The sequence below is a fragment of the Alternaria incomplexa genome, assembly GCF_024043165.1.
Source record: "Alternaria incomplexa strain BMP 0042 chromosome Unknown scaffold_4, whole genome shotgun sequence".
Classification (NCBI taxonomy): Eukaryota; Fungi; Ascomycota; class Dothideomycetes; order Pleosporales; family Pleosporaceae; genus Alternaria; species Alternaria incomplexa.
In genome coordinates this window covers 1,647,625-1,671,777 of record NW_026249853.1, presented here as the reverse complement: position 1 = coordinate 1,671,777, position 24,153 = coordinate 1,647,625, and the positions used below count along the sequence as shown (strand labels likewise).

The following is a 24,153-nucleotide window of genomic DNA, read 5'->3' as shown; positions in this document are numbered from 1 at the left end:
TCTAAACGATCAAGGACGCAAAAATCATCGGGCTCTATGCGGATCGAACGCACGTCTCTCGAAAACTGCATTATCTAGTCTGCTACAGACTTGAAGGGAGATTTCACTCTACCCTGGGGCCGATGGTCGAATCCATGGCGTGTGCCCGGTTTCTTTACCCCTACTGACACGGTTAAGTGCCAGGCCAGCGTTGCATCCGAGCGTCTTACCACTGGACTAAGAGCCCTCATTCGGGTAGATGAGAGATGCAGAAACTAATGTAATCTTATTAAGCTGGGGAACACCAGGGAGATTAAATGATAGGGAAATTCTCGGGTATAGGTCCATATCTACGTAGAACAAAGTGTGGCACTTTCAAACGTCGGATCTGACAACAGCAGACGTATGTAAGCGATGTATTAACTTGAGACATCAATCGGATAGGCCTTCAAAAGTCATACTTTTGTATCCTTCCATCTCTTAATACAATGATATCCTAGTTCTTCCCTGCTATCGGATGAGGCCGACGCGCTGTTGGATCGCTCTCTTCTCTTCATCTGCTCTTCTCACTACTTTCGGTAGTCTGCGTCATCTTCCGCTTCACCTGCGGTGTCTCAAAATTCGGATTGACACCCATCTCCCCCTCCTCCTTCGCATACGTCTTCTCCACATCCCACCTGATCAGCCCACCCTTCTCCGACAACTTAATCGCCTGCCCCCTATCCTCCATACTCATACTGCACACATCTTTATGAACAGCCCAATCCCCTTTCTGACAAACATCCGAACAATACGTCGACGTACCACACCTTCCACATCGTTGCAACGCAACACCCGTCTTCTTGCAAGCCGTACATTTCGAGAGATCGAGAGAAGAATACAGCCAATGCGGACTCATCGGTATCCCATCACCCCAAACATCCATCGGCGCATACTCCACAAAGAATCTATGCTTCATCTTCTTCCCCGTTTCCCACCTCTTTTCCCTCACAATCTTCTCCGCAAACTCTCTGCCCAACTTTTCAATCTCGTCTGGATCCGTGACGTCTTTCTCGCCCAACATACTCTCTTTGGGATTAGGTGTCCACTTCCCTCTCTCTTCGCCCTCTAAAACGATGTTGTAGGTAAGCATCAATGTCCAGTTATCACCGCTGCTATCCAGACTCCCGAAAGTGATTTGGTTGCCTATGCGCCCGATTTCGATTTTCGATCCTTCGGGTGTGCCTTCGGCGATGCTTAGTGTCCATGTCAAGGAGAACCAGGCATCTAGATCTAGAAAGGCTGCGAGTGCGTTTGGATGCCATTTGTACAAGACTGTTGCTAGGCCGATTGCTGGGGTAATGCTTTCGCTAGTGGTCTCGGGGGTGAGACTGGATGGATCGGTGATGCTGAGAGGGGAGCCATTGAGAGTTAATGTAGCGTTTGGGTGGTCTGGTAGTCTGAAATCGGATAACGGGATGAGTTGAGAGTCCATGGTGTGTGCTTTGTGGTGTGCTGCATTGAGCGAGCGAATTGGAAAGTGCAAAGAGTGTGGAAGTGGGGCTCTTGCTTGGATTTTGATTGGCTGTACTAGGAAGGTGAGGGTGAGTCTTCACCAACAATTGAAATGACTGGGAAGGGATCATTTACGAAGCAACACATCTGTCTCACTGATGAACATTGAATTTTCAGACTTCTACTTTAATGCATGCATGAAGCCCTAGGTTCCCCTATCGTTTACATCTGATATCTAGCTTCCGGGCTCTTAGTTACCTCCGTGTCCCTGAAGCGGGTGTGGCTTAGGGCCTTGCTGTACTGGTACACTTTCCAGAGGTCCAGCGTACGCCAGAAGACCCACGTCCGAGCTGGTCATGGTGTTCTTGTATTTATTACCACTGAACTCGAAGAGGAAGTTCATTGGGAAGCCAATCTCGAAAGGAACAGCGGAATCAATGTCGTCAACCTCTTCCTCGCTCAACTCGATCGCCAACGCCTCGATGTTGCCATTGAGATGGTCGATCTTGCGGCCGCCAACGATTGGGTACACGAAGGGGTACTTGTGGCGTACATAGGCTAGGGCGATGCTAGTGACCTGAGTCTTCTTTTGGTTGGCGACGGCTTCGAGCTTCTTGGAGATTGCGATGTGCTTCTCGGAAGCGGGGCCAAAGTTACGACCTTGCTCGTTGTTCTTGCGCTTCTCTTCGGTGGTGAAGTTGCCTCCACCAAGGGCGCCCCATGGGCAGAGAGCCATGCCTTCCTCGCGCGCCATGGGGATGATCTCGCGCTCAAAGTCGCGCTCGGCTGCGGACCAGCGACCTTGGTAGACACTGAAGCCACGGAGGCCGTGGTTGCGGGCATCTAAATATCTCGTTAGTCACAGGTGCCAGGGCTTGTCATATGATAATACTTACATTCGTTGGCTTTGCTGACAACCCAGGCAGGCGTGTCGCTGATTCCAAGATATAGAACCTTTCCGGAGTTGACGACGGCGTTGAGCGACTGCATCAACTCAGGAATCGAAGTCGTGAAGTCCCACCAGTGCACGTACAACAGATCGATGTAATCAGTCTGAAGCTTCTTGAGGGATGCCTCAAGCGAGACGCGGAGCGACTTCGTGCTGTTACCAGCGTAGTTGATTCGTTGCCGAGGAGAGTTGTTCGGGTCAGGGAAGCAGGTGGTAAACTTGGTGGCGATGACCATTTCGTGTCGTACGCCTCGCTCCTTCATCCACTCGCCGATCCAGGTCTCGGACTCCTCGTTTTGGTAGTTGTTTGCGCTGTGACAGTGTTAACTTCCATCTCACCACGAGGTCTCCAAATGGAGCATAGTTAGAGAGACTCACGTATCAATGAAGTTGCCACCTTGCTTGTGGAAGAAATCAAGAATCTCAAACACGGTCTTCTTGTCACACTTGCCCATCATGCCCTCCCACGCATCACCAAAGTTCATGGCTCCCAAGCAAAGGGGAGAAACGCGGACACCGGCAGTGGGCGACATGACGCGGTGGAAGTCCAAGAGGGACGCCGCCTTGGGTGCGTCACCGAATGGAGAAGGCATCTTGAGGAAGTTGTTGTTGGTAAACTTTAGAAAGGTAAGTAGAGTTTAGGAGCTGGAGACGGAAGTGCGAGGTATTGTGAGGGGCCTATTGCAGGACTCGGCCTCTTCTTATATCTCTTGAAGCTTTACATGCATATGACGTGTTACGCTGGAGTACCTCAGGGTCCATTTTCGGTCTCTTCGTCTATTGCGTCCAAGTTCGAGACTGCCGACGGTTGTCGGGGCCGATCTTTGTCGGATGGCGTTAAGACGGGGGAGGGGCAGCAGCCCGAGGTCTCCCACGTTCAATGTGGGGATATTTGGGCATGGTAGATGCTATCTCCGCTAAGGTCCGAGCAAAAACATCGTCAAGCTTCACGTGTCGGACGAGTGCACGCGACGCCAAGATTGGTGCCTTCCTCAAATTCGGAGACGCTCAGAGAATCCAGTAGAATTTCTGGTGGAGTCGACGAGGATAGCATGATAGTGGTACCACCTGTCGGATTTAAGAACATTAGCACGTCAGCAATGTGCATGACGAGCCAGAGTGCAAAAATTCTGGCCTCAGTTGCACATTCGATTTCTAATATAATGCTTCTTGTCTCCGGTTGAAGTTGCCCCAAACATAGACTGAAACACGTGAAAGCTTCGTCGGAAGAAGACTCTTTGCTAGATACACATGGAGAGAATATTTGATATATTGGTGGCTACAAGGGCAACCTTGGCCAAAGTTGAAGAAGCTACCAAAACATGATCCAATGGTAAATGTAAAATACATATGAACTTTTCAGGGTATCCGTGCCATGCAAGACTCCAAGTAAATGCAGCAAGATGAAGAACAACAGCATCCGTGAGAGTACATGTCCCAACCGACTAGTTCCTCTTCTTTTTCTTCTTCCTATTCCGGCTCTTCTTCTTTATTTCATCACCACCGCCGACGTCGACTTCTGGCCCAGCTGCGTCGAGGCGGATGTTTCCGTACTTCTGCCTGATCTCGTGCTCAAAGCTGTCCTTCTCCAGCCTGAACAGCGCCATAGTAGCCCTAGCATCCTCAACCGAGCTATGAGCACCGACTTGGATCTCTACACCCAAGAGTTTGTCTGCTAGTAGCTTCAAACCTGGGGTGCGCCCCGGTATTATAGCCAACTCTCTGAACTTTGAAAACTTGGATGTGTCGCGAATGAAGCGCTTGTCGTGCTTCAGAATGAGCACATCGAGATCGTTCTTCACCGCGTGACCGACGAGTATGCGCCCGGTGAGGAGGATCTTGAGGTCGTTTCGTACTTCGTCGAAGGGTCGCGCGACGTCTTTGCGGAGATGTCTAGGCTCGATGCCAGAGACTGCGGTTCGATAGTCGGTAACCTCGATTCCTAGGGGTACCTGGACGTAGGAATCGTAGACTTGATGACCATGAAAGTTGACTAGCGATACTCTTGCCAGCGCAGAATCTCGGTTAGGCTCTGGCCCAACTCCCACCATCTCACAATCCAATGCGACGTATTTTCCGGGCAGCGCTACCTCTGATACGCCTTCGTTTTCTATGTCGGGGAAGTCGGGGTGTGGTTCGAGGATAGAGACGGCTGCATCGGCATCCTTCGGGTCGCTCAGAAGGGGTGTCTTCTTGAGAGAGGGCATCGAGATGCTCTTGGAGAGGGTTTTGGCGTTGTGCTGCTTCGCTGAAGCGCCAACAGACGCGGGCTCCTCCATTTTCTGTCGCTTTCTCGAGGGCAGAGGTTTTCGCGGTGTGTTTTTCTGGGATCCGTTTACAGCTTTTGGTGATGCATCTCCGTGCTTCCCATTGGCGTGCTGAGGTCGCTTGCGCTTGAGCGAAGACTGCTTCTCGTCCTCGAACTTCTTGTTCTTGGGAGGTGTCGCGGGCGTTGAAGGCTTGAGTCGCTGTTGCAGTATCTTCCAGTTGCTGGACAGAGTGCTGGGATCGATTGGAGCCATGTTGTCGTCACCTGCGCGGCATAGCGGTGTCAGGGTCGTCCTATCAGTGGTTGTCGAGGATGTTGGCCGTTTGCGCTTCTCCGCTCAGTCCCCGCGAGCAAAAGTTCAAAACTGCGCTAGCACCTTCCAGATGTCGGCTCGAACGCGACGCAAAGGCCCGATCGGCAGGCGGCAACATCGCGACTGAGCCCAGCACACCCAACATCATCGCGACATCAAACCTCACAACGGGTCCCAAAATCTACCAGAATTGAAAAACGCGTGTCGCATCACGATGGCGCCTCGAGAAAACTCGCATGAGCCCTCCGGGACGCCGGCGCCTGTAGAAACAGGCTTTGCCACCCTTGCACAGCTGAGGTAAGTGCGACCCCATGCGCATAGTTTGAACATGTATGCTGACGCGCTGCGTGCAGGACTGGTGTGAAGGCGTGGGTTGAGAAGGTACGTGAATAGCGCGCAGCACCGCGATGTGCATTGCAAGCCCCAGCCGCGTGAACACCAAAACAGCAACACCAATACTTGTTGACACATAAACTAACACGATACAGGATGGCGAGAAGCGCAAAGCTGAAATTCTGTCCATTCAAACCAGGCAGGGAAGGCCCAAGTTCTACGTTCATTATGAAGAGTTCAACAAGCGTCTGGATGAATGGATCGAAGCCGAACGGATAGATTTATCAAGAGAGGTTGAGTGGCCAGCGCCCGAGAAAGCAGACAAAAAGAAGGGCACTGCCGTTAAGACCGACAAGGCACCTTCAAAGTCTGATCAGAAGAACCTCAAGCGATCCCGCAGCAAACTTGATCGTGAGATCTCAGGCACACCAGAATCGACGTCTAGCAACCTGCCAGGCAAAGCACCGAGGCCGTCCAAAGCAAGTGGCAAGGAGAACCAAGAACTCATAGTCACGAGCGAAGTCACAGAAGGCACACCAAAACCCGAGGATGAGGAGATGGACCTCGTCGACGTGCAGGATGCCGCCGCAGCAGCCAAGGCCATGCCACCCCAGGATTACTCGAGAGAAGATGAGATTGAGAAGCTACGCACATCCGGGTCTATGACCCAGAATCAGACCGAGATTTCGCGGGTGCGTAACTTGGAGAAGATCCAGATGGGCAAGTTCGAGGTCGAGCCTTGGTACTTCTCACCCTACCCAGTGGACTTTGTCGACTCAGATGTAGTCTACATCTGCGAATTCTGCCTTGGTTACTACGGTGAAGTAACGCAGTTCGAGCGCCACCGCACAAAGTGCCACCTGCTCCACCCACCCGGCAACGAGATATACCGAGACGACTATGTGTCCTTCTTCGAGATTGACGGGAGGCGGCAGCGGACATGGTGTCGAAACCTCTGTCTACTTTCGAAACTCTTCCTGGACCACAAGACGTTATACTACGATGTCGACCCTTTCTTGTTCTACTGCATGTGCACGCGCGACGAACACGGCTGTCATTTCGTGGGCTACTTTTCCAAAGAGAAAGAATCGGCAGAAGGCTACAACGTGGCCTGTATCCTCACACTCCCCCAATACCAACGGAAAGGATTCGGTAAACTGCTTATCGACTTTTCCTACCTTCTTTCCAAGCGTGAAAACAAGCTCGGATCTCCAGAGAAGCCCTTGTCTGATCTGGGTCTGCTCGGATACCGTGCCTACTGGCAGGAGATTCTCGTCGATATTCTAATGGAGCCTGGCCGAACCGAAGCTAACATCGAGGATTTGGGTGCTGCGACGGCGATGACGACGAACGACGTGCTGCATACCCTGCAAAATTTGAACATGCTGCGATACAGCAAGAACCAGCACGTTGTTGTCCTCACAGATGCAGTTATCGCGCAACGGGAGAGACAGAAGGCGAAGGAGAAGCTGAAGGGCAAGAGGAGCATTGATCCTGATCGTTTGATTTGGAAACCACCTGTGTTCTCGGCCGCAAGCAGAACATGGAACTGGTGATTGTTTGCACTAGTGGTGTTCACAGGCGCATTTCTTTGATCCATATTCTGTTTAGTGGACATTGGTTTGGCGCATGGTGTTGGCTGTTACTTCTTCATGGTATACCCAGACCCATATTGATAACATTGTAGATCGTCCATCGTCTGCTCAAATCGTTCCGCTTCCACCCTGGTGTTTCGTTCCTTATCCAGTGCCGTCGAACCACTCAAAGCATGTCATTCTGCTTGCGGCTTCTTCAAATCTCCACTCCAGCATCACACCTCCCTGTGTTGCCTCTCCAGTGTGGGCCCCAACTTTCCTAGTCTTCAAGACACCCCTCAACTCTTCAACAACATCTCCCATTCCAACACCTTTTTCTCGCTCCACTCTCACACACCGCTGCTGCCAATCTCTTCTTCCATGTCGGTGTAGTACATTCCGATACTCCAGATTCCACTCCGCACCCTCCACACAATATATCTCGATACTCCGCGTCACAGGTCTCGTCAAGTATGCTCTCATACTAATCCCGTCCTCTTCCGTCTCGTTCTCACACCCCGCGAACCACTCATCAAATTCTCTGCTACTGATTCGCGTCCTAAAACATATCCCCATCTCCCCCCTAGCCATCTCGTCCAATCCACCTATCAACTCACACACGTACTTCCCCAGCCAAGGATGCAAAAACGGGACAAGCGCGGAGAGAATATTCCCATAAGCGCCTTCGTGCCAGAAGTAGTAGTCATCCGAGATATCCAATGGCAAACCAGGGTTCATCCATTGTGTTGTTCGAGCGAGAATGTCTTGGGCGAAAGAGGAAACAAATTGCGGTAGTCTGTCAAGGGTCTCGGGCTTTGTGACTGTGGAGGGGGTTGGTGATGAAGCGTCACGAAGAGGAAGAAGACGAGGAGGAAGATTAAGGCGGAGTGTTTCTCTCCAGTGCTTGGAGACGGAGGCGTATATGGGAAGTTCGGAAGGGGGGAGGAGAGTGACGATTTGGATGAGGAGTTCTGGGAGGAGGAATATGCGATGCATCTTGCACGGGTGTCGCAATGATAGGTTTGGACCAAATCTGGCTATGATAAATAATCAGGGCTTTATAGTACTATATATTGACACGAAGAGCTGAAGGCAAGCTGAATGTTCCGCATGGTATACGCTTATCGCCGTGCTCATTCCGCTTCCGCTATCTTACACAACAGGTAGTCAGCCAGCTCACGTCAGCGGTGCAATCAATGTCGTGCTCGTAACGTGCATGCGCTTCCATTCGTTGAAAATGATGCAAGCTGCCTATTCGGGGGAGCTAGGTGTGCTTGGCTGGATCACGGAACACTTCGGGTTATATAGCAACATAACAAAAGCCTACGCCAAAACAGCCATCAACCCCACGATACCACCTGAGCCAATAGCTACCGCCCTCAGCATGTTCAACTTGCCGAACTTGTCCAGCAGCTCATTTACCTCTTGATCCTCTGCTTGGGTACTCTGCCTCTCCGTTTTCTCTTGCGGTACACTCAAATCCTTCCATTGACTCACGTCATCCTTGCTGCCCACGGATTCATCAGCGCTTCGCTCTTTCGATCCAGTCTTTTCCCGGTACTCGGCAGACGCCTTACTTCGGCTCCCGCCCAACTCTTCATTCTTCCTGATAAGGGCGAAGTTTGTGGGTATCATGGCCAGACCCGTGATTGGCGCGATGCTGAAGGAAAGCGCGGCGGCGGCGAGATAAAGGCCTGGCTTGCCCTTGACGGCATGCTGAACGATTGAGGAAATCGAGTTGACGGAAGATGGTGGGAGAGCTTTGTAAGCGAGATAGACGAAGCCGGATGCGGATGTGATTGCGGCTGTTGGAAACGTGTGGGAGCCTCTTGAGAAGAGCCAGCGTATCATTGGAAGAGATCGAGATGCTGGCTGTGATTGTAACATTGGAACGTCGAAGAGAGATAATGCTGCTATTCCGCCCGACGCTAACAGCGCGGTGGATATGCTCAAGATCTGTATGGTTTGTGTCGCGGACATGTTGGACGGTGGGAGATTGTGTTTTGAGATATTGGTTTCCAATTTGTGAGCGATCCAGGAGAAGCAGGTACGCTTTGCTATATACTTGAGCGTGATGTGGTCATCCTGTTGGTACACAACGCGTTCCGCGGGTCCCGCAATGTTAGTGGTCTCAAAATGATGTCATGGTGGCCTATCATCAACCTTCGCATTTCTCGTACTAGACGAACACTTCGGTCACGGTGTGTTCCAGGCCCGACATTGTCGCAAAGTCGAGAAGTCTAATCAGTCCGCTTGCGCACCTTGGGTAGCGCGAACCAGCAAGCAAGCATAACAGCGTACATGCCAAGTGCAACGGGGTGCAGTACCCAAGTACCTAAAGAATCAGTATCCTGATGATTGCGCATAGAATAAAGGTCGCTTACCGGAAGCCTGCGCGAGAACACCAGTTGTGAAGGGCGCAACCGCACCACCTGAGCTTCCTGCTCCACCAATGAATCCGATTGCGGTGGTCTGAATATGACGAGGCATGAGGCGCGAGAAGATGGTCTGCGCACACGGGTAGACGGGGCCCAGCAACAAGCCCAACAAGCAGACAGCGACTGCATTTCCGATCAAATTTGGTGTCAACCATGCCAGAAGTTGAAGAGCTATGGTGCCGAGAGTGAGGATGACGACAAATCTCTTCTCGCCTATCCTGGGCGCAGCGTGAGTGAGTACAAAACGACCAAGCGTGATGCCTCCCTATTCGGCAATTAGCAGAAGCGACACAGTATGCAGCGAGGATACATACCCAGAAGCCTGCTGTGACATATCCGACCTTTGCAGGGTCGCCGTTACGGTAGTTGATGAGGTATGAGATGAACCAGCCTGAAATGCTCACTTCGGCTCCTTGATATGCAAAGATGAACAAGGCGCCGAAGATGGTGACTTTGTTCTTCAAAGCAAGCTTAAGGTTCTTCATTTTGGACGCGGCATCTTCCGCAGCAGTTTGCCTGCTGGTCGTGGTCTCCAAGAGAGTCTCCTCAGAGTCTTCCGTGTATGACCAGAAGGACCATGCTGCGAAAGCGATGCAGCAGAGTCGCAGTCCGACGGTAAGGAAGTAGAAGCGCGACCACAAAATTCCTTGTGAGACGATTGCTGTTCCGATGATAGGTGCAACTATTCCACCGACGCCATAACTGCCATGCGAGAGGCCAAGAATGACAGAAGGCGGATGAGTGTTCGCACAGTACACGTTGTTGAGGGCCAAGTTGATGGCTGCACCGAACCCCAAGAGGAAGAAACTGACATCGTCAGCGGTGCGTTACTGGATTCCAAGATCGAATACTTACGATACAACGACCAAAGGATACGGAGGTGTGCAAACAAGGATAACGTATGCGGACAACTGTATCAATTCGGCTATGATCAGAGTCTTTGCCCTTCCGAACTTGCCTAGGATCGTGTTCGTGAAGAAGGCAGCAGAGATGAAACCGATGGCGTTGCCAACGAAGACCAGAGACATGATAGAGTACGAGATGTGGTAGTACGACTCCATGTACGGAATCAAAGCACCGACGACTGGCCACTGGTTAGTCTTGATTCTGATCAAGTAATCCAAGAATGGCAGGTCTATATCAATGTCTCAACTCACCTGAGTCGTTGATTCCGTTTGAAAAGTAGATCAAGCAACAGCAAAGGATTCTCCATTTGGTCATCGGTTGTGCATTCCAGGTCCTGATAGTACCAACTGCATCCTCTCGATTCGGTGTGGCCGGACGACTCATCTCGAGTTCATTGGGGGTTTTCGGGGTCTGCGCGCCCTTGGGCAGTTCATGCTCTGCATACGATGCTTGTCGGCTATCGTCTGTTTTGCGAGAAGCAAAGTCCGCGAGTTCAACGTCCGGTAGTACACCTACATCGCCGAGCGTTTGAGGTGCTTTACCCTTGCTCTTCTGGTATGTCGGTTCCGGGTTGGTCACAGAGGCAGGCTGAATGTCGAAGAGGCTGTGAAGTTTGGACGACATGGCTCCAAGTTCCCGGTCTGCGGTGTCTTTTTGCGAACCCAAAGAGGATGCAAAAGCCCTGGACTACGCGCCTTGGAAGCGTTCGTTCTGGTTGTGCGTCTCAGGTAGTAGGAAGTAATTGGGCGTTCAAGTTCAGTGTAAATGCGAAGGCAAGAGTCATAGATAAGAAAGTAGCCCGAGCGACGACGTGCCAGTGCGGGAGACCCTAAACCCTTAATACGGTAGTCCACGAAGCTCTCCACGAGAACACTACTGGCCATAGCAAAGGCTGAGGGCGCTATCGCTGATAAATCATGGGATGCACAATTACCCTACATTACCAGATAAACACGCGCCGGCTCCGACTTGGAGCCTATCACAGTTGGCGGGTAACTATCGTGTGGTCGCGCTGCAGCAGTGTGGAGATGGTGGACGGTCGGTAAACAAGTCGATCATAAAGCCTGTAAAACGTTTTGCAGGGACACAGGGACACAGACGCGTCTAATCATGCAGATAGCCGTTCATTCCTGGCAATGAATCCGACAGTCGGAGAAAGATTGGGTCTAGGCCTGTGACCAGAAAGGGCGCAATACCCAGAAGGTGGTGAAAGTGCGAACTTTTGGGGCTCCGAGGGGCGGGGACAACTTCCCCACCGGGCTCGGCCACACCTTCCTGCTTTGAAATTCACGACCACCCCTCCCATATTGTCTCCAGAACTATCACAACCGATAACTTCTCCACCCTGCTTACCAAAGCTCAAACCCAACATGGCCCGTCCAAAGCGCAATGTCCTTGCCACCATAGACAGCACAATCACACCGCCTGACGCTTTGGCGCCGAATCACGCGATCGCGCGCATCACCAAAGCCGAAGGCAAGAACATCTATGCTGCCGAGCTGCCAGACGGCAAGCCTGTTCTTGCAGAGCTGGAAGCGAGGTTCAGATCCACAGTATGGATCAAGAGGGGCAGTTACGTGGTTATAGATATGTCTGCTCTGGCGGACCGTGAGAACAAGCTGGATGGAGAGATCGTGAACGTGGTGCGCGACGAGAAGGCTTGGAGGAAAATGAGCTACTGGTATGTTCCAGCCGGGTATCAAGTAGTATGTGTACAGAGCGCTAACAATAGTATATAGGCCCAAGGAGTTCGTAAAGAAGTCCACGTACGTCCAGGATAGCGACGACGAGGAATCGACTGTCGGCAAGATGCCGCCCAGCGACTCAGACGAGGACTGAGCTCTTCGTCGCATCACTCGGCGTGCGCATGGTCCTCCTCAATTATACCCTTCGTCACGCCCTCGTACTCCTTCCTCGTTCCCCACCATACGCCCGCGACCGTAATCGCTAGAACGCCCACGACCGTCGCCGAGCTTGCCGATGTACTCGGATACACATTCCACGCCCATTCTTGCGCGCCCCATAATGCATATACCACGGCTGGATTGAACCCTGCTTTCCACAGTAAGAACGGCGTGCACCACGCGACATACGCGTAGAACTGGTAGTGCAGACTCCGCGCACAAAGGAGGCCGATGGTCATCGCGGTCAACATCGTAGTCATAATGAAATCTGGGGTGATCTTGCTGGACATGGTGTCCTGGTCCCGGGGCTCAATGGCTGGAATACAAAGCTTGAGAAATTCTTTGACATTGCGCTTCGAGGGCTTGATCCAGCGGGTTCGCGCGTACCAGATGAGGAGACCAACATGCAGAGCGAGTAAGCCAATGGCGAAAGGGCGTGAAAGGAACGTAGATTCCGGGACGAAGCGCCAGTTCACGGTCCATTTGTAGAGGAAGGCACGGCTGAGCTCGAAAGCGCGGGCGAAATAGCTTGGTGCACGCTTCCTGAAGGGGTAGCCATACAAAACCTATATTTTGATTAGCATTAATTGATAGGATTTCATGATCGAAGAGTTACTTACTGAGACCTGCACGATGATCATTGCCTGTGTCAAAGCTTCTCTTCCGCCCAGTTTCATAACCATCAGGATACCCATTGCTGGTAGAGGCAATAATAGGCTCATCTTGACGTTCAGCCCTGTGCTATACAACGCGCTCCCCAGATGCCATTGATCGCGTTGGTAGCAAAAGACAGCCAGCCAGAAGAACAGCACCGCGAAACAGTCGTTGAAGCATCGTAGCATGAAAATGCTATGCATGCGCTTTGAGAGAATCAACAGCGGAAAAATGTACGGTGGAACCTGTCAACACGTCAGCTTCCAACATCAACAGCTAGAACAGGAAAGTACTCACCCTCGCCTTCCTATAACATTGAAACACCACACCAAGCGTAAGCAAATACACTCCCGCGAAAATATACTGCGCGAAAGCGATATCCCGCCCTTCATCCGTCCACTTGTAAAGCTGCTTGTAGATCCACACATGCGCACCAGGGTACACGAGCGGACCTGTCGAACCAGCAATATTCTTATAGTCGCGCTCGCCTTTCAGAAAGATGGCTATTTGCTGCATGTACGTTGTCCAATCAATCTCTGTATCTAGAAACCTCGCTGTTAGGACACGTGGTGCGTTTTCGGTGAGTAAGAATGGAGCACGAACAAGGTATCTTCTCGATTATCACGCCTGAAAGCGCGGCGTCTGCTACGAGCAGGAGCGGGGTCATCCATCTTGTGTGATCGGGATTGTAGGCTAGGTCTTTTGCGCGGGCGAGGAGCGACATGGCGGCGTTTGTGGTTGCACGCGGTTTTGGTGATGGCAAGTTCGGGGGTTAACGATGGTGTTATAGTTCGCGTCGCGTGTCACGTGGGAAGGAGGTTTGAGGTTTCAAGGATGGCAGTTTCGCGCGACGTGTGTTTCAGGCATCATTTTTCTCGTGTGAGCTGTGGATGGTGGTTTGACGTGGACTGCACGTTTTGTATAGAGTCAAACGCCGTTGCGCGCCCGCTGGTGTTGTGCTATTCAAGGCAAGCGCGAGTTTTGCGCGACGAGGGCCCCGTCACTCTTGGTGCCAATGCCATACGTGCGATATTCAATTGCAAGATTGTCTCTCCAATGGTTTCAGTCGCCTTTTCTACTCGCAGCTTAAGTACTTGTCTCACACAAATGTAGCACGATGCTGTCGTCGTAGGTAGTCATTGTGGCACAAATGGTGAGGGAATTAACGTTGCATTAGGTCTAGGCTCTAAGGAATGTCTATACAGGAAGCGCTGAGATAACCATGAACACTGAGAAAGGTCATAGCCTATGCTCAGTATTGGCTGGGTGCCGGGCACGCAGGGGCGGCGGCGGCAGGAAGAGGGACGAAGGTGACATAGGCATCGGAGACACCCTGGCATACGAAGTCCTGAGGACCGTTGCCACCGGCACGGCAATAGCTGGGAAGAGTGGTGGTACCGACATAGGTGAGGCTGAGGAAATGTTAGCAAATTTGAACGGACCGCGCATTCAAAGGTATGGGACTTACTCTTCGCTGACACCCTGCTTGATGATCAGACCGCTACGGTCACTTGAGAAAGCGAAGTCGATGAAGCTGTTCTCGCCGCAAGAGTAGAACTTGTTGTCCTCAAGCTTGTCGGCTTGGGAAGAGCAGTTGAAGTCGAGGGTACCTCCGTTGGTAGCCTTGATGTTGAAGCCGAAGCTGTTGTAGTAGGTTCCCTCAGGCTTGCGTCCGAAGAAGTTGGAGATCTTCCAGACGTAGTCACCCTGGGTAGCAACTGGGCAGGATGCGTCGACCTGGCGGGCCTCGAGAGGTGCGGCGCTGGCAACGGCAGCGGCAGCGAAGAGAGAAGCGATGGTGGTGAACTGCATCTTGATGGAGTTGGTTCGAAGTTGGGATGAAGTGTTGGAAAGTGTGGTAGGTTGTAGTTGAGTGTGAGAGTTGGTGGTTGATGGTGGCTAGAAAGTGAGATACTCACTGGCATTATATAGTCATCCCACCTCGTATCTGGGGTACTGTACTCCTGCCACGATCATCATGTCCGTCTCGTCCCAAGGTTCAATACGAGAAGATTAACACCAGGCGTCACCCTTGACCTTACCCACTAGAACATACGAGAAAGGTGTACCATGAAATTTCTCCAGGAACACAAGCCTCAGACCATGCCGAGAGCGCCGAAACCACACTCTACCCCAATTTTTGGAGCCTCAGTACCCTTGCCAACGGTGTCACGAACCAGTAGCGGCATCCGGGGTGACCGGATGAGGCGACAGGCATGTCCTATCCGGGCAGTTGGCAGACCTAGCCGAGCTTGGATCGTGCTAAACATACGAGATGTGACGTCTAGTAGGATGAACCAGGTATGCATTGGGCGCTGGCCGATCGGCTGTGCATGGCCTTAGTTCGGAAAACTAACGGCATGACGTCCTGGCTATACGTATTCTGATGGCCGTTGCAACACCGTACATGCGATGGTAGGCGACTGCTTCTTCCACATTCGTATCAACGCGGTATACCCTAGAGTGCTCGCGAACCACTATACCAAGGTAGCTTAGCGACACACTGGAAGCGTAAAAGAGATGTCCTATGTTCCTGAAGTCGAGCCTGAGTGCTGTGGACCTGAGTACGTCGGCCGCGTGAATGATGACTGCAATCTCGTAGAGTTCGATCGGTCCGTTCCCGAACGACCTCATCGTCCACAAAAATGGGTGGTCCGAGTGTGGGGACGAGCGTAATATCAGTAATCGGGGTTGCCTCCATCACCTTGAATAATTTCAAGGTTAGCATGGAGATCACTCGTGAACGAAGGATCGAAATACGACGTCGCTTGGGGTTGAACCGAGATGGTGGAAAGTTGAGCCGTGACATCTGGCAGGAATGGCATCATCGAGCCGGTTGTTGCGGCTGTGGCTGCCGATCACCTGGATGGCTCGCGCCCAGGGTCCACGCTCAAAGACGGAGCCAGGAGCTAAACAATGACACCAACACCACTGACGCACCATCGGAGTCTGTCCGGCGGCACGCTATATTTGCTATTTTTGGACCCGCGATCGTGGGCTCACGCTCAACGCTGAACGAAAACTTTACGACCCAGGTGCACATCTACCTTCAAGGACTGGCATGCGTGACAATGAACTCAAACTTACTGCACCCACCGTGCACAAGGCGACTATCAAGGTACACAGAGATCTGAGACGGCACTCGAATATTTTACGGTTCCGTTCCGTCATTCTCGGAGATCTCGTTGTTGCTTTTGAGACCTGACGGCATCTGCCTTAATTTCGATGGATCACTGAACATCTTGCTAATATGTCGGAGGCTGTCGGGTAGACAATACTGCCCTGGCGTCAATAGGACCGATAAACCATTGAATGTATGGGCGCGGCAACGATGCACAAAGTCAGAAAATATTCTTACTGCGGATCTATAGACAAGAAAGAGACAACCACGTCGTGATTAGCGAAAGCTGGTTGGCAAATACCTCATGTTCTACCGCTCATGAATGTGGCTGGAGCCATTCGACCATATCTGATGCTCGGTGCTCAGACAGCGGATCGGTATGGGCACACGTCTTACACAAGATGACACGTAAGACACTGCCACAATACACATGGGCAGATGGAGGGGTAAGACCGGACCAACGACACTGAAGAGTACACCATATGTACCTGTGTTGTACATCCAGTGAGTTTGGAAGTTCGTTGGACGCGAGATGATACAGGAACCTTTCTGTCTTGCACATTTGGAGATCGAGCTTCCAGATGAATACTTGCATGTACGGGCAAAAAGATCCGGCATCTACCATCATCTGTCACACGCGACCAGTCACGAGTGTTGTTACAATATACTGATTGCGGAATGTGTTGCAAGAAGAGGAGGTGTACCACAGTAAGTACCCGTCCTGCTGCCGTTGCTCACCGGTCGGACCACAAGGTCAAGATACCCAAGTCAGCAAATCGATGGCAGCATGCATGGAATACAGTACACGCGGAACAAAGCCTCTCCCAACAACGGGTACGTACGCAGAATGCCGACTTCTCCAGACGTGCTCTTGAGTATAAACAGTCGGCATGGGCATTGTTTCATGCTCGTCACTCGCGGTTCCATCCGCTCTTGCTGCGCTTCCTATCCGTTCCGATATTGTTTGTCTGTCTGACTCATGGATTCCGTTGAGCTCGAAGAACCCTATGACGAGGAAGGCAATTTTAGCTATGGCCATAGCCAGGACGACCTCGACAACGATTACACAGGCAGTGGGGATGAACAAAGTGGTGAGGACCGATATGCCAACAGTGAAAGCAATGAGAGCGACGAAGCTCCCGATGACGCTTCAGCAAATGATACGGAAGGTGAGCTTAGTGACAGTGTGATTAGCGAAGATCTTTCGATGTCAGCAAGCGATGACGACGAGGAAGACGAAGACGAGGAAGATGGAGAACTAGAGACAGGTAGCATGGAAAGCGATGTTAGTGGCTCAGACCAAGAGGACGATGAGGAGGTGAATGACACGGAAAGCGATGTCAGTGGCTCAGACCAAGGGGATGATGAGGAGGTAAATGACACGGAAAGCGACGATATCAGCTCGGATAGCGAGGCAGTATCGATCGAAGAAGAGATCATCGACCCAGTGAGCGAAGAGAGCGGCTCGGATAGTGAAGCAGATGATTTGATTGGAGAGGGTGCTGGGGAAAACACCACAGTAGAGTCTATGGGATCTAGCGGCATGTGCAACAATGACAGCACTACACACCATGAGCAAGAAAGCTTCTTGACGAGTACGCGGAGTAGCCCGGGAGGGTGGACGCAGTTCAAAAAAGGACAGGATACCGCACCTGTCCACCATCACAGCAACTACCAAGCTTATCAACCCAACAACAACTATCAATCCACGAATAACCATCAATCAACCAATAATTATCAGCTGACAAACACCCACAACACGCACAGCGACAATCCGAAGACCGGCAACTCCCCGACGATCGTTCATAGCCGAAACAAAGTTCCCAGACGTCTCCCTGAAGTACAAACTGTGCTCGATGCGTCGAATCTCAATCGCAGCAATACGCCAGCTGGCGTGCAAAAGCTCGCGCGCCCAAATGAAGTGGCGTCCAAGAAATCCAAAGACAACGCCCGCAGAACCAACGATGCTCATCTCTCGCACCGTACCAAACCTAATCATGGACACACCGAACTACCAATCGAGACCAAGCATCCTCGATCCTCGAACAATCTTGGGAAGTCGAAAGCCGGCAATGAAATCAGTATGACTGACGAGCTCTTCCTTCCGGTCATATCAACTCGATCTACCAAAAGCAATCCAAAGCCCACAGCAACGAAACGCTCTCCTCACATGCACGAGACGGAGGCAATGCCTGTAGTAACTGCAAGTCACGTACCCAGCAAGAAAAAGCGGCAGCCTACGGTCCTTGAGATGGAGGGATCTGCAATCCAAGTCCCCGCCAACACCAAACAGCAATCCAACAGCAAGGCCAGCGGTACGAAGTTATCCAAGAACGACGCACTTCGCTCTCATAGACAATCACCCATATCCACCAGCGACACGGAAGAGCCCTGTGTACCTACTGGCTTCTCTAACCCCCCTAAGGTTCTTCTCAACGGCATCTTCGCTGGAGTGATGATGCAAAGGCGAAAGTCTACAGCGAGTATATTTGATCACGACGCGCACGCAATCATCGGCTTTAGCCTCACGGATGAGCGCGGCAAGCGGTATAAGGAGGCTGGGATGAAGAAGTACAAGACGGCTAAAGGTGGTTTTACACTGTGGTGGAAGCCTTACTCGCCATTGGCGGATTACTTTGATAGAGGAGACGAGTTTGAGTGATCTGGAAGGCTCGCTCGTGAAATTTCAGATGGGTTTTAATTCATCGTGTTGTGTTTAGTTGCAATCGAGTTATAGTTGCTTCACGAATGTAGTCGAGAATTTCATCGTCTCCCACTTAGGAACATCCTCAAGTACTTTGCAATGGTTGGAGCGAAGAAGCATGTAAAGCCAAGCCTCTGACGTAGTACCCCAGCCTAAAGCCTGCCTATATGTGGTGCAGGTTAACAGCGACCATACAGACGATGCCATACGAGAGCTGTAATGCCGACGATCCGGTCAGCACTTCGTAAGATGTACACCGATCAGGACAACACCTAGCCAAACGTCATATGCCTCTTCCAACTCAAATAAGAGGTCCTCTCACAAGCACGCCTAGAAAACTTTCCCGATATTGCTTTTTGGATTTCCAACAACAAGGTTCATTGGTTACGCACGCGATTCTGCAACACCTACCCCTCCATCAGCAACATGTCAGCCATCTTCAGCCTCTCGAGGTACCTTCCCCGCGCCTCTCCTCGTCACGTCCAGCCTTGCGATAGCGAGAAATGCGCCGAAGACTTTGGTCTCGACGTAATGCTCGTTTACCCAGAGTCGAAAGAGTCGGCTGAAGACTGGCCAGCAAAGTTCCGAGCTATCACGAAGTCAAATGTGTATAGCTTTCGTATGCGGCCAAAGGCACTGTACCCAGAGAAGGACTTCCAAAGCTCTTCAGAAGAGGATGCAGATCTGCCGACTGATCCAAAACCGGAAGGCGCCTACGACAAGTCGTCGACAAGATCAGTTGTATTTGTTGCTGAGACTCCCGAGGCTCGAACTGCGTATGAGGAGGTGCGCCAGCTTGAACCGATCGTACTCGACCACATGAGAAGACGCATACCTTTTGCTGGACGTGTCTATGGCGTAATCGAGCTGCGACGCAACTCCAATCTTAAAATGACGTGCATGCTCGCCTGGGGGCAATGGGGCTTGCACAACATCGTGAAGAACTACTACGGCTGCCGGCAATCGGCCGATAAGTGTCAGTCTGCAAGACAACCGAGAATCGTGACCAATCCGTCAACCGGCTTTGTTATCTTCGTCACGATTATGTCCATGTTGGACTATTGGATGCAGTACGACATGAATCGAGGGGACTATTACCAGCGACTTTGCCTGGTTACTGGGATCACGATGGGCTTCTTGTTGAGTCAGTCTGGTCCGTCCGTCGAATCGTTGCCTACGTTGATGGCTGCGATGAACTTGGCGATGACTTGCAGCGCTTTTGGGCACTTGATCTGGCGGAAATACTTCAGTACGTGTGAGAGGAGGCTCGAGCAGAAGCTAGACGAGTGGAAAGAGGAGGCTCGCCGTGCCCAAATTTACGCGCCGAAAGACTCCAAGCTCGAGTGCGAAGCCCAGAAGCCCCACGTTGTCAAGTTCCACGAGCTGGACTAGACGACGGATAAGCCAGAGGGGAATTCGCGGCGAACAGTCCACTTCGGTCATGTATTTCGAGTGTGAGGGCGGCTTGGGTCAGGGTATTGGGCAGTATTGTTATTCTTGATTGTGCGCGGGTCTATTCCCATTGTGTGCCTTTTAGTCGTTGCATGAGATATTCCACTTCCACCTCCTTTGTCAGGGGAATGACCCAATCCTGTATTGTCTGTTAGTACGCAGTATGAATCAATGAGGATATTGAAGGTACCTTGTACATGCCAACGACCGCGTCTGCATTCACCTTGGACGAGCCATTCGCGCCCAGGTCCGGGTCTGTGCCGTACGTCTTGGCCTTTAACCTCAGTCTCTCCAGCACCTTCTTCTCTACCGCAGCGTTTGTGATGGCCTCGTCGATACCTTTCCTGTCTTCGTCCTTGATCAACTTGACGAAGCGCTCCGTCTCCTGCTGGAACTTGGCCTCGGCAACGAACTTGCCAAAGTGTATGCGCCGTGACAGGGACTGGATGGTCATGACATCGCAGGTGGCAGAGGACCCGTAGTTCTCCTGCGACTCTCCCCTGTCCTCGCGGTCTGTCTGCAGACATGCGGCGGGCAGGATGTGCTTGATGTAGCAGTCCTTCAGCTGGGCGTTGACGTTGACATTATTCGGGTGCAGGATCTGCGGGTAGTTGAGGGGCTTGAGGATGGGCTCCTGGAGGACCTCTGGGAAGAAGGGGTATTCGTCGGGCGACTGGTAGCGGCGAACGAGGGACTGCAGGCGCTCCTGCTCGCGGAGCATCCAGTCGAACAGGCTGGTCTCGGGCTCGCCAATGTCGACGCCGCCGGGGACGTAGATGGTCCGGTTGAGGGGGAACTGCACGCGCTCGATCAGATGGAAGGTGATTGTGTCCTCGAGCCGACTGTCTGCTGTCAGTGAGACTCAGGCGCGCATGGCGGGGAGGCGTACATGAGCTGGAAGCGGATGTTGGCCAGGTCAAGCGCCTTGGACGCGTCGGAGAGGTCAATCGCGTCCATAGTTCCTTCTCAAGCTCCCAAAAGGGCAGATATGCGGGTGAGTGATGTTTGCAGCCATGGCAGTCCGGTCGTGTCCCGAGCATCGGCGTGCTCTTCGGCGGATGACGCAGGCGGGTGCCGACTGGTGAGCTCGATAGTCACTCCCCTCCACAACACCACTATCACCATCTCGAGCACCCGACGCGCCTCCCGCCTCACCGCCTATTGGCCTTTTGTAGCACACGCGAGCACCCGGTCTGAGATCCTAATGCGAAGATAAGGATGCCCTAGCGACGTCTCCTTCACTGCGCCGCCCGTTGAGTCTCCCGCCACGCCTGCTCGCATGGCCTCGTCCACCGCCCGCAATGGATCCCCAGGTCGCGGCCGGTCCACCAGCCCGCGCTCGCCGCGGTACTCGCAGGCCTTTGACGACGACGACGAGAGCAGCTTCATAGACTCGCTCCCCGATGTAGCCCCACCGCACCTTCCCTGAGCCCACGGTGATGCTAATGCTCGCTAGACCCGCCATCTGCAAGCTTTTGGCAAAAAAGTCACAGCCACCGCCGGCAGCTTGATAGGCGCCGAAGGAGTCACCCAGCACTACCAGAACGCCATTGGCGAGCTCCACCGCGAGCTCAGGCGCCCGCTGATGCAGCGCTCCGTCTTTTCCTTCGCCCAGACCACCCCCCGCGAGATCGTGCGCTCGCGAATCTCCGTCCCCGAGATCCAGCAGCGCGCCCTCGCCTACATCCCCAACGACCTGCTCTCCAACATCCCCGAGGACAACGCCGAGTTCTCCCTCTTCCAGGGCTTCGAGGCCTCGCTGCCCGACGCCCCCGACAGCCATGCGAAGAAACACGGCCGCCACAACGCGCGCGGCCAGCGCCTGATCGGGGGCGGGGAAGACGACGACGATCCCAATGTGCCCCCCTCGATGCAGAAGCTGCGGAAGCAGCGCAACAGCATGGGCCACCGCCTCGAGATGATGGGCGTGCGCAAGCACATGTGCGTCGCCGAGATCCACGAAATCGACAACAAGATCGCCAACCTCAATACCATGCGCAAGATGGTCCTCGACCGTCTGGCGGGGCTCGAAATCGAAGAGGGCGAGCTGGAGCAGGACCTGCTGACCGTGGACAACCGCATTGAGGACCTGCAAGAAGAGCTGGACGACGAAGCCGCACTAGCGCCCAAGACGGCAGGGTCGCAGACAAGCGACGAGCAGTCAGAAGGCAAGGGCGAATTCATGTCCGAGTCGATATACCAGAAGATACCCTCCTCGCCCAAGACGAAGAACAAGGCCAAGAGGCTGTCAAAGAGGATGTCCATGCCCGTACTACACGAGCATCTACAGTCAGGATCCAAGATCAAGGAACTGCCCGCGCACATGGACGCCATCACCGCCATGGACTTTGACGCCCCGTGGGGCATGATGGTGACCGCATCGCTAGACGACACAGTACGAGTCTGGGATCTGAGCGCCGGACGGTGCATCGGAATGCTCGAGGGTCATCTCTCCTCCGTGCGCTGCTTACAGGTCGAAGAAAACATCGTCGCAACCGGCTCAATGGACGCTTCGATAAAACTCTGGGACCTGAGCAAGGCCGAATACGCACCCATGGATAACCGGATAAACAAGCCCGATGAAGAGAGCGATGATGGTCTGGCATTCGAGAACTCGGAAGACGCACCTCCTGCGCCGCCGTCGACCAGCATGCAAGACTGCCCTCTCTTCTCTCTCGAATCACACGTCGACGAAGTCACTGCGCTACATTTCCGTGGCGACACTCTAGTTTCCGGTTCTGCAGATAAGACACTACGGCAATGGGATCTGGTCAAGGGACGATGCGTGCAGACGCTCGATGTCCTCTGGGCTGCCGCCCAAGCCACAGCTACGAACACCTCCAATAGCACATGGCGACAGACCGGACGCTCTGCCGACTCCTCTGCCGATTTCGTAGGCGCTATACAGTGCTTCGATGCCGCACTTGCTTGTGGTACCGCTGATGGTATGGTACGTCTATGGGATCTCCGTAGCGGGCAAGTTCACCGAAGTCTTGTCGGCCATACAGGTCCTGTAACAGCCCTGCAATTCGATGACGTACACCTCGTGACCGGTAGTGCCGACAGGAGTATACGCGTAAGTCAACTATCTTTCCTGCGACTATTCCCTAACTAACATGCACAGATCTGGGATCTCCGAACCGGCGCCATTGCCGACGCCTACGCTTACGACCACGCCATTAGCAGCATGATGTTCGACTCACGTCGGATTGTGTCTGCAGCTGGTGCAGACGTAGTCAAGGTCTACGACAAGACAGACGGAAGGCACTGGGACTGCGGACCCGGAGCTGACGAGAACGACAAGACGACACACTCTATCATCGAACACGTCAGAATAAAAGATGGCTATCTGGTTGAAGGACGCAGAGATGGTACCGTTGGTGTCTGGTCGTGTTAGTAGAAACATAGAAGTAGAAGCGATGGGAATTGTATATAAGAACAGGCTGCGCATATGCCAGTCATGTAAATGGCAAAGTGTTGTACTGTTGCAAAATACTCATTACGATATCACTATCAATCAGTTTTATGCCACTGCAAGAACCAAGATTTCCTCCACCCAACGTCAGTCGTGACGCATGTGGGCCGCTTCCAGTCGGTATCTCGATACAGATATTATCCACAATGCCGTGCTAAACTCAATCAAACACGAAGTCTGCCCGGGCGGGATGCATGCTTGGTGAAGACCAACTTCAGTACACTGGTAGACATGAAGGGCTCACAGTGAGGTTTAAAGATGTATACGCGTTGTTTGCAGGCTATGTTACATTTCCCATCATTGCAGTAGACATGGAAACACAGTTCTGACAGGTACAGCGGACGTTACAAGCACGCGGCAGACGGGGCCAGTGGAAGCTTGGTTGGTGGTGGAGCCATGCAAGGATGGCCCGCGAAGCTCCGATCTGCCATGGTGACGTAACGCAGAACCCCGATTGACATTTCCGCGCTCTGAGACGCCTATCCCTGCTCCCACGCCGCCGTGGCATTTGCACACTACATTCGCTTGTTCTGTCTACCTATGCCTTCTCATCTCTAATTTTGCAATTGAACCGTCAATTGCTGGCAT

At 52.6% G+C, this 24,153-nt stretch overlaps 13 protein-coding genes across 13 annotated transcripts; 5 read left to right on the top strand and 8 right to left on the bottom strand.

Moving 5' to 3' along the window:
• Positions 1-532: 532 nt before the first annotated feature.
• On the bottom strand, positions 533-1,453 carry J4E90_003787 (uncharacterized protein; the record flags this gene model as incomplete). The annotated part of the gene is made up of 2 exons (XM_051433354.1): positions 533-716; positions 915-1,453. The coding sequence occupies 2 exons, from the start codon at positions 1,451-1,453 to the stop codon at positions 533-535; spliced, it is 723 nt and encodes a 240-aa protein (XP_051293252.1).
• A 270-nt stretch (positions 1,454-1,723) lies between these two features.
• On the bottom strand, positions 1,724-3,015 carry J4E90_003786 (uncharacterized protein; the record flags this gene model as incomplete). Its single annotated transcript, XM_051433353.1, has 3 exons — positions 1,724-2,316; positions 2,370-2,734; positions 2,801-3,015. 3 exons carry the CDS (start codon positions 3,013-3,015, stop codon positions 1,724-1,726), a joined length of 1,173 nt encoding a protein of 390 aa, XP_051293251.1.
• An 852-nt stretch (positions 3,016-3,867) lies between these two features.
• On the bottom strand, positions 3,868-4,944 carry J4E90_003785 (uncharacterized protein; the record flags this gene model as incomplete). Its single annotated transcript, XM_051433352.1, has 1 exon — positions 3,868-4,944. The coding sequence occupies one exon, from the start codon at positions 4,942-4,944 to the stop codon at positions 3,868-3,870; it is 1,077 nt and encodes a 358-aa protein (XP_051293250.1).
• A 274-nt stretch (positions 4,945-5,218) lies between these two features.
• On the top strand, positions 5,219-6,893 carry ESA1 (Histone acetyltransferase; the record flags this gene model as incomplete). The annotated part of the gene is made up of 3 exons (XM_051433351.1): positions 5,219-5,301; positions 5,358-5,385; positions 5,493-6,893. The coding sequence occupies 3 exons, from the start codon at positions 5,219-5,221 to the stop codon at positions 6,891-6,893; spliced, it is 1,512 nt and encodes a 503-aa protein (XP_051293249.1).
• A 1,341-nt stretch (positions 6,894-8,234) lies between these two features.
• J4E90_003783 (uncharacterized protein) lies at positions 8,235-8,891 on the bottom strand (the record flags this gene model as incomplete). Its single annotated transcript, XM_051433350.1, has 1 exon — positions 8,235-8,891. The coding sequence occupies one exon, from the start codon at positions 8,889-8,891 to the stop codon at positions 8,235-8,237; it is 657 nt and encodes a 218-aa protein (XP_051293248.1).
• A 260-nt stretch (positions 8,892-9,151) lies between these two features.
• On the bottom strand, positions 9,152-10,879 carry J4E90_003782 (uncharacterized protein; the record flags this gene model as incomplete). The annotated part of the gene is made up of 5 exons (XM_051433349.1): positions 9,152-9,246; positions 9,296-9,614; positions 9,664-10,156; positions 10,205-10,433; positions 10,507-10,879. 5 exons carry the CDS (start codon positions 10,877-10,879, stop codon positions 9,152-9,154), a joined length of 1,509 nt encoding a protein of 502 aa, XP_051293247.1.
• Positions 10,880-11,625: 746 nt separating this feature from the next.
• On the top strand, positions 11,626-12,094 carry J4E90_003781 (uncharacterized protein; the record flags this gene model as incomplete). Its single annotated transcript, XM_051433348.1, has 2 exons — positions 11,626-11,936; positions 11,995-12,094. The coding sequence occupies 2 exons, from the start codon at positions 11,626-11,628 to the stop codon at positions 12,092-12,094; spliced, it is 411 nt and encodes a 136-aa protein (XP_051293246.1).
• A 13-nt stretch (positions 12,095-12,107) lies between these two features.
• Positions 12,108-13,537, bottom strand: ALG3_1 (dolichyl-P-Man:Man(5)GlcNAc(2)-PP-dolichol alpha-1,3-mannosyltransferase; the record flags this gene model as incomplete). Its single annotated transcript, XM_051433347.1, has 4 exons — positions 12,108-12,725; positions 12,780-13,058; positions 13,111-13,355; positions 13,417-13,537. The coding sequence occupies 4 exons, from the start codon at positions 13,535-13,537 to the stop codon at positions 12,108-12,110; spliced, it is 1,263 nt and encodes a 420-aa protein (XP_051293245.1).
• Positions 13,538-14,065: 528 nt separating this feature from the next.
• Positions 14,066-14,625, bottom strand: ALTA1 (Major allergen Alt a 1; the record flags this gene model as incomplete). The annotated part of the gene is made up of 2 exons (XM_051433346.1): positions 14,066-14,225; positions 14,282-14,625. The coding sequence occupies 2 exons, from the start codon at positions 14,623-14,625 to the stop codon at positions 14,066-14,068; spliced, it is 504 nt and encodes a 167-aa protein (XP_051293244.1).
• Positions 14,626-16,913: 2,288 nt separating this feature from the next.
• On the top strand, positions 16,914-18,596 carry J4E90_003778 (uncharacterized protein; the record flags this gene model as incomplete). The annotated part of the gene is made up of 1 exon (XM_051433345.1): positions 16,914-18,596. One exon carries the CDS (start codon positions 16,914-16,916, stop codon positions 18,594-18,596), a length of 1,683 nt encoding a protein of 560 aa, XP_051293243.1.
• A 468-nt stretch (positions 18,597-19,064) lies between these two features.
• Positions 19,065-20,030, top strand: J4E90_003777 (uncharacterized protein; the record flags this gene model as incomplete). Its single annotated transcript, XM_051433344.1, has 1 exon — positions 19,065-20,030. The coding sequence occupies one exon, from the start codon at positions 19,065-19,067 to the stop codon at positions 20,028-20,030; it is 966 nt and encodes a 321-aa protein (XP_051293242.1).
• A 121-nt stretch (positions 20,031-20,151) lies between these two features.
• Positions 20,152-21,047, bottom strand: J4E90_003776 (uncharacterized protein; the record flags this gene model as incomplete). The annotated part of the gene is made up of 3 exons (XM_051433343.1): positions 20,152-20,229; positions 20,281-20,932; positions 20,980-21,047. 3 exons carry the CDS (start codon positions 21,045-21,047, stop codon positions 20,152-20,154), a joined length of 798 nt encoding a protein of 265 aa, XP_051293241.1.
• A 322-nt stretch (positions 21,048-21,369) lies between these two features.
• MDV1 (Mitochondrial fission protein) lies at positions 21,370-23,487 on the top strand (the record flags this gene model as incomplete). The annotated part of the gene is made up of 3 exons (XM_051433342.1): positions 21,370-21,495; positions 21,547-23,166; positions 23,215-23,487. The coding sequence occupies 3 exons, from the start codon at positions 21,370-21,372 to the stop codon at positions 23,485-23,487; spliced, it is 2,019 nt and encodes a 672-aa protein (XP_051293240.1).
• Between the last annotated feature and the right edge of the window lie 666 nt (positions 23,488-24,153).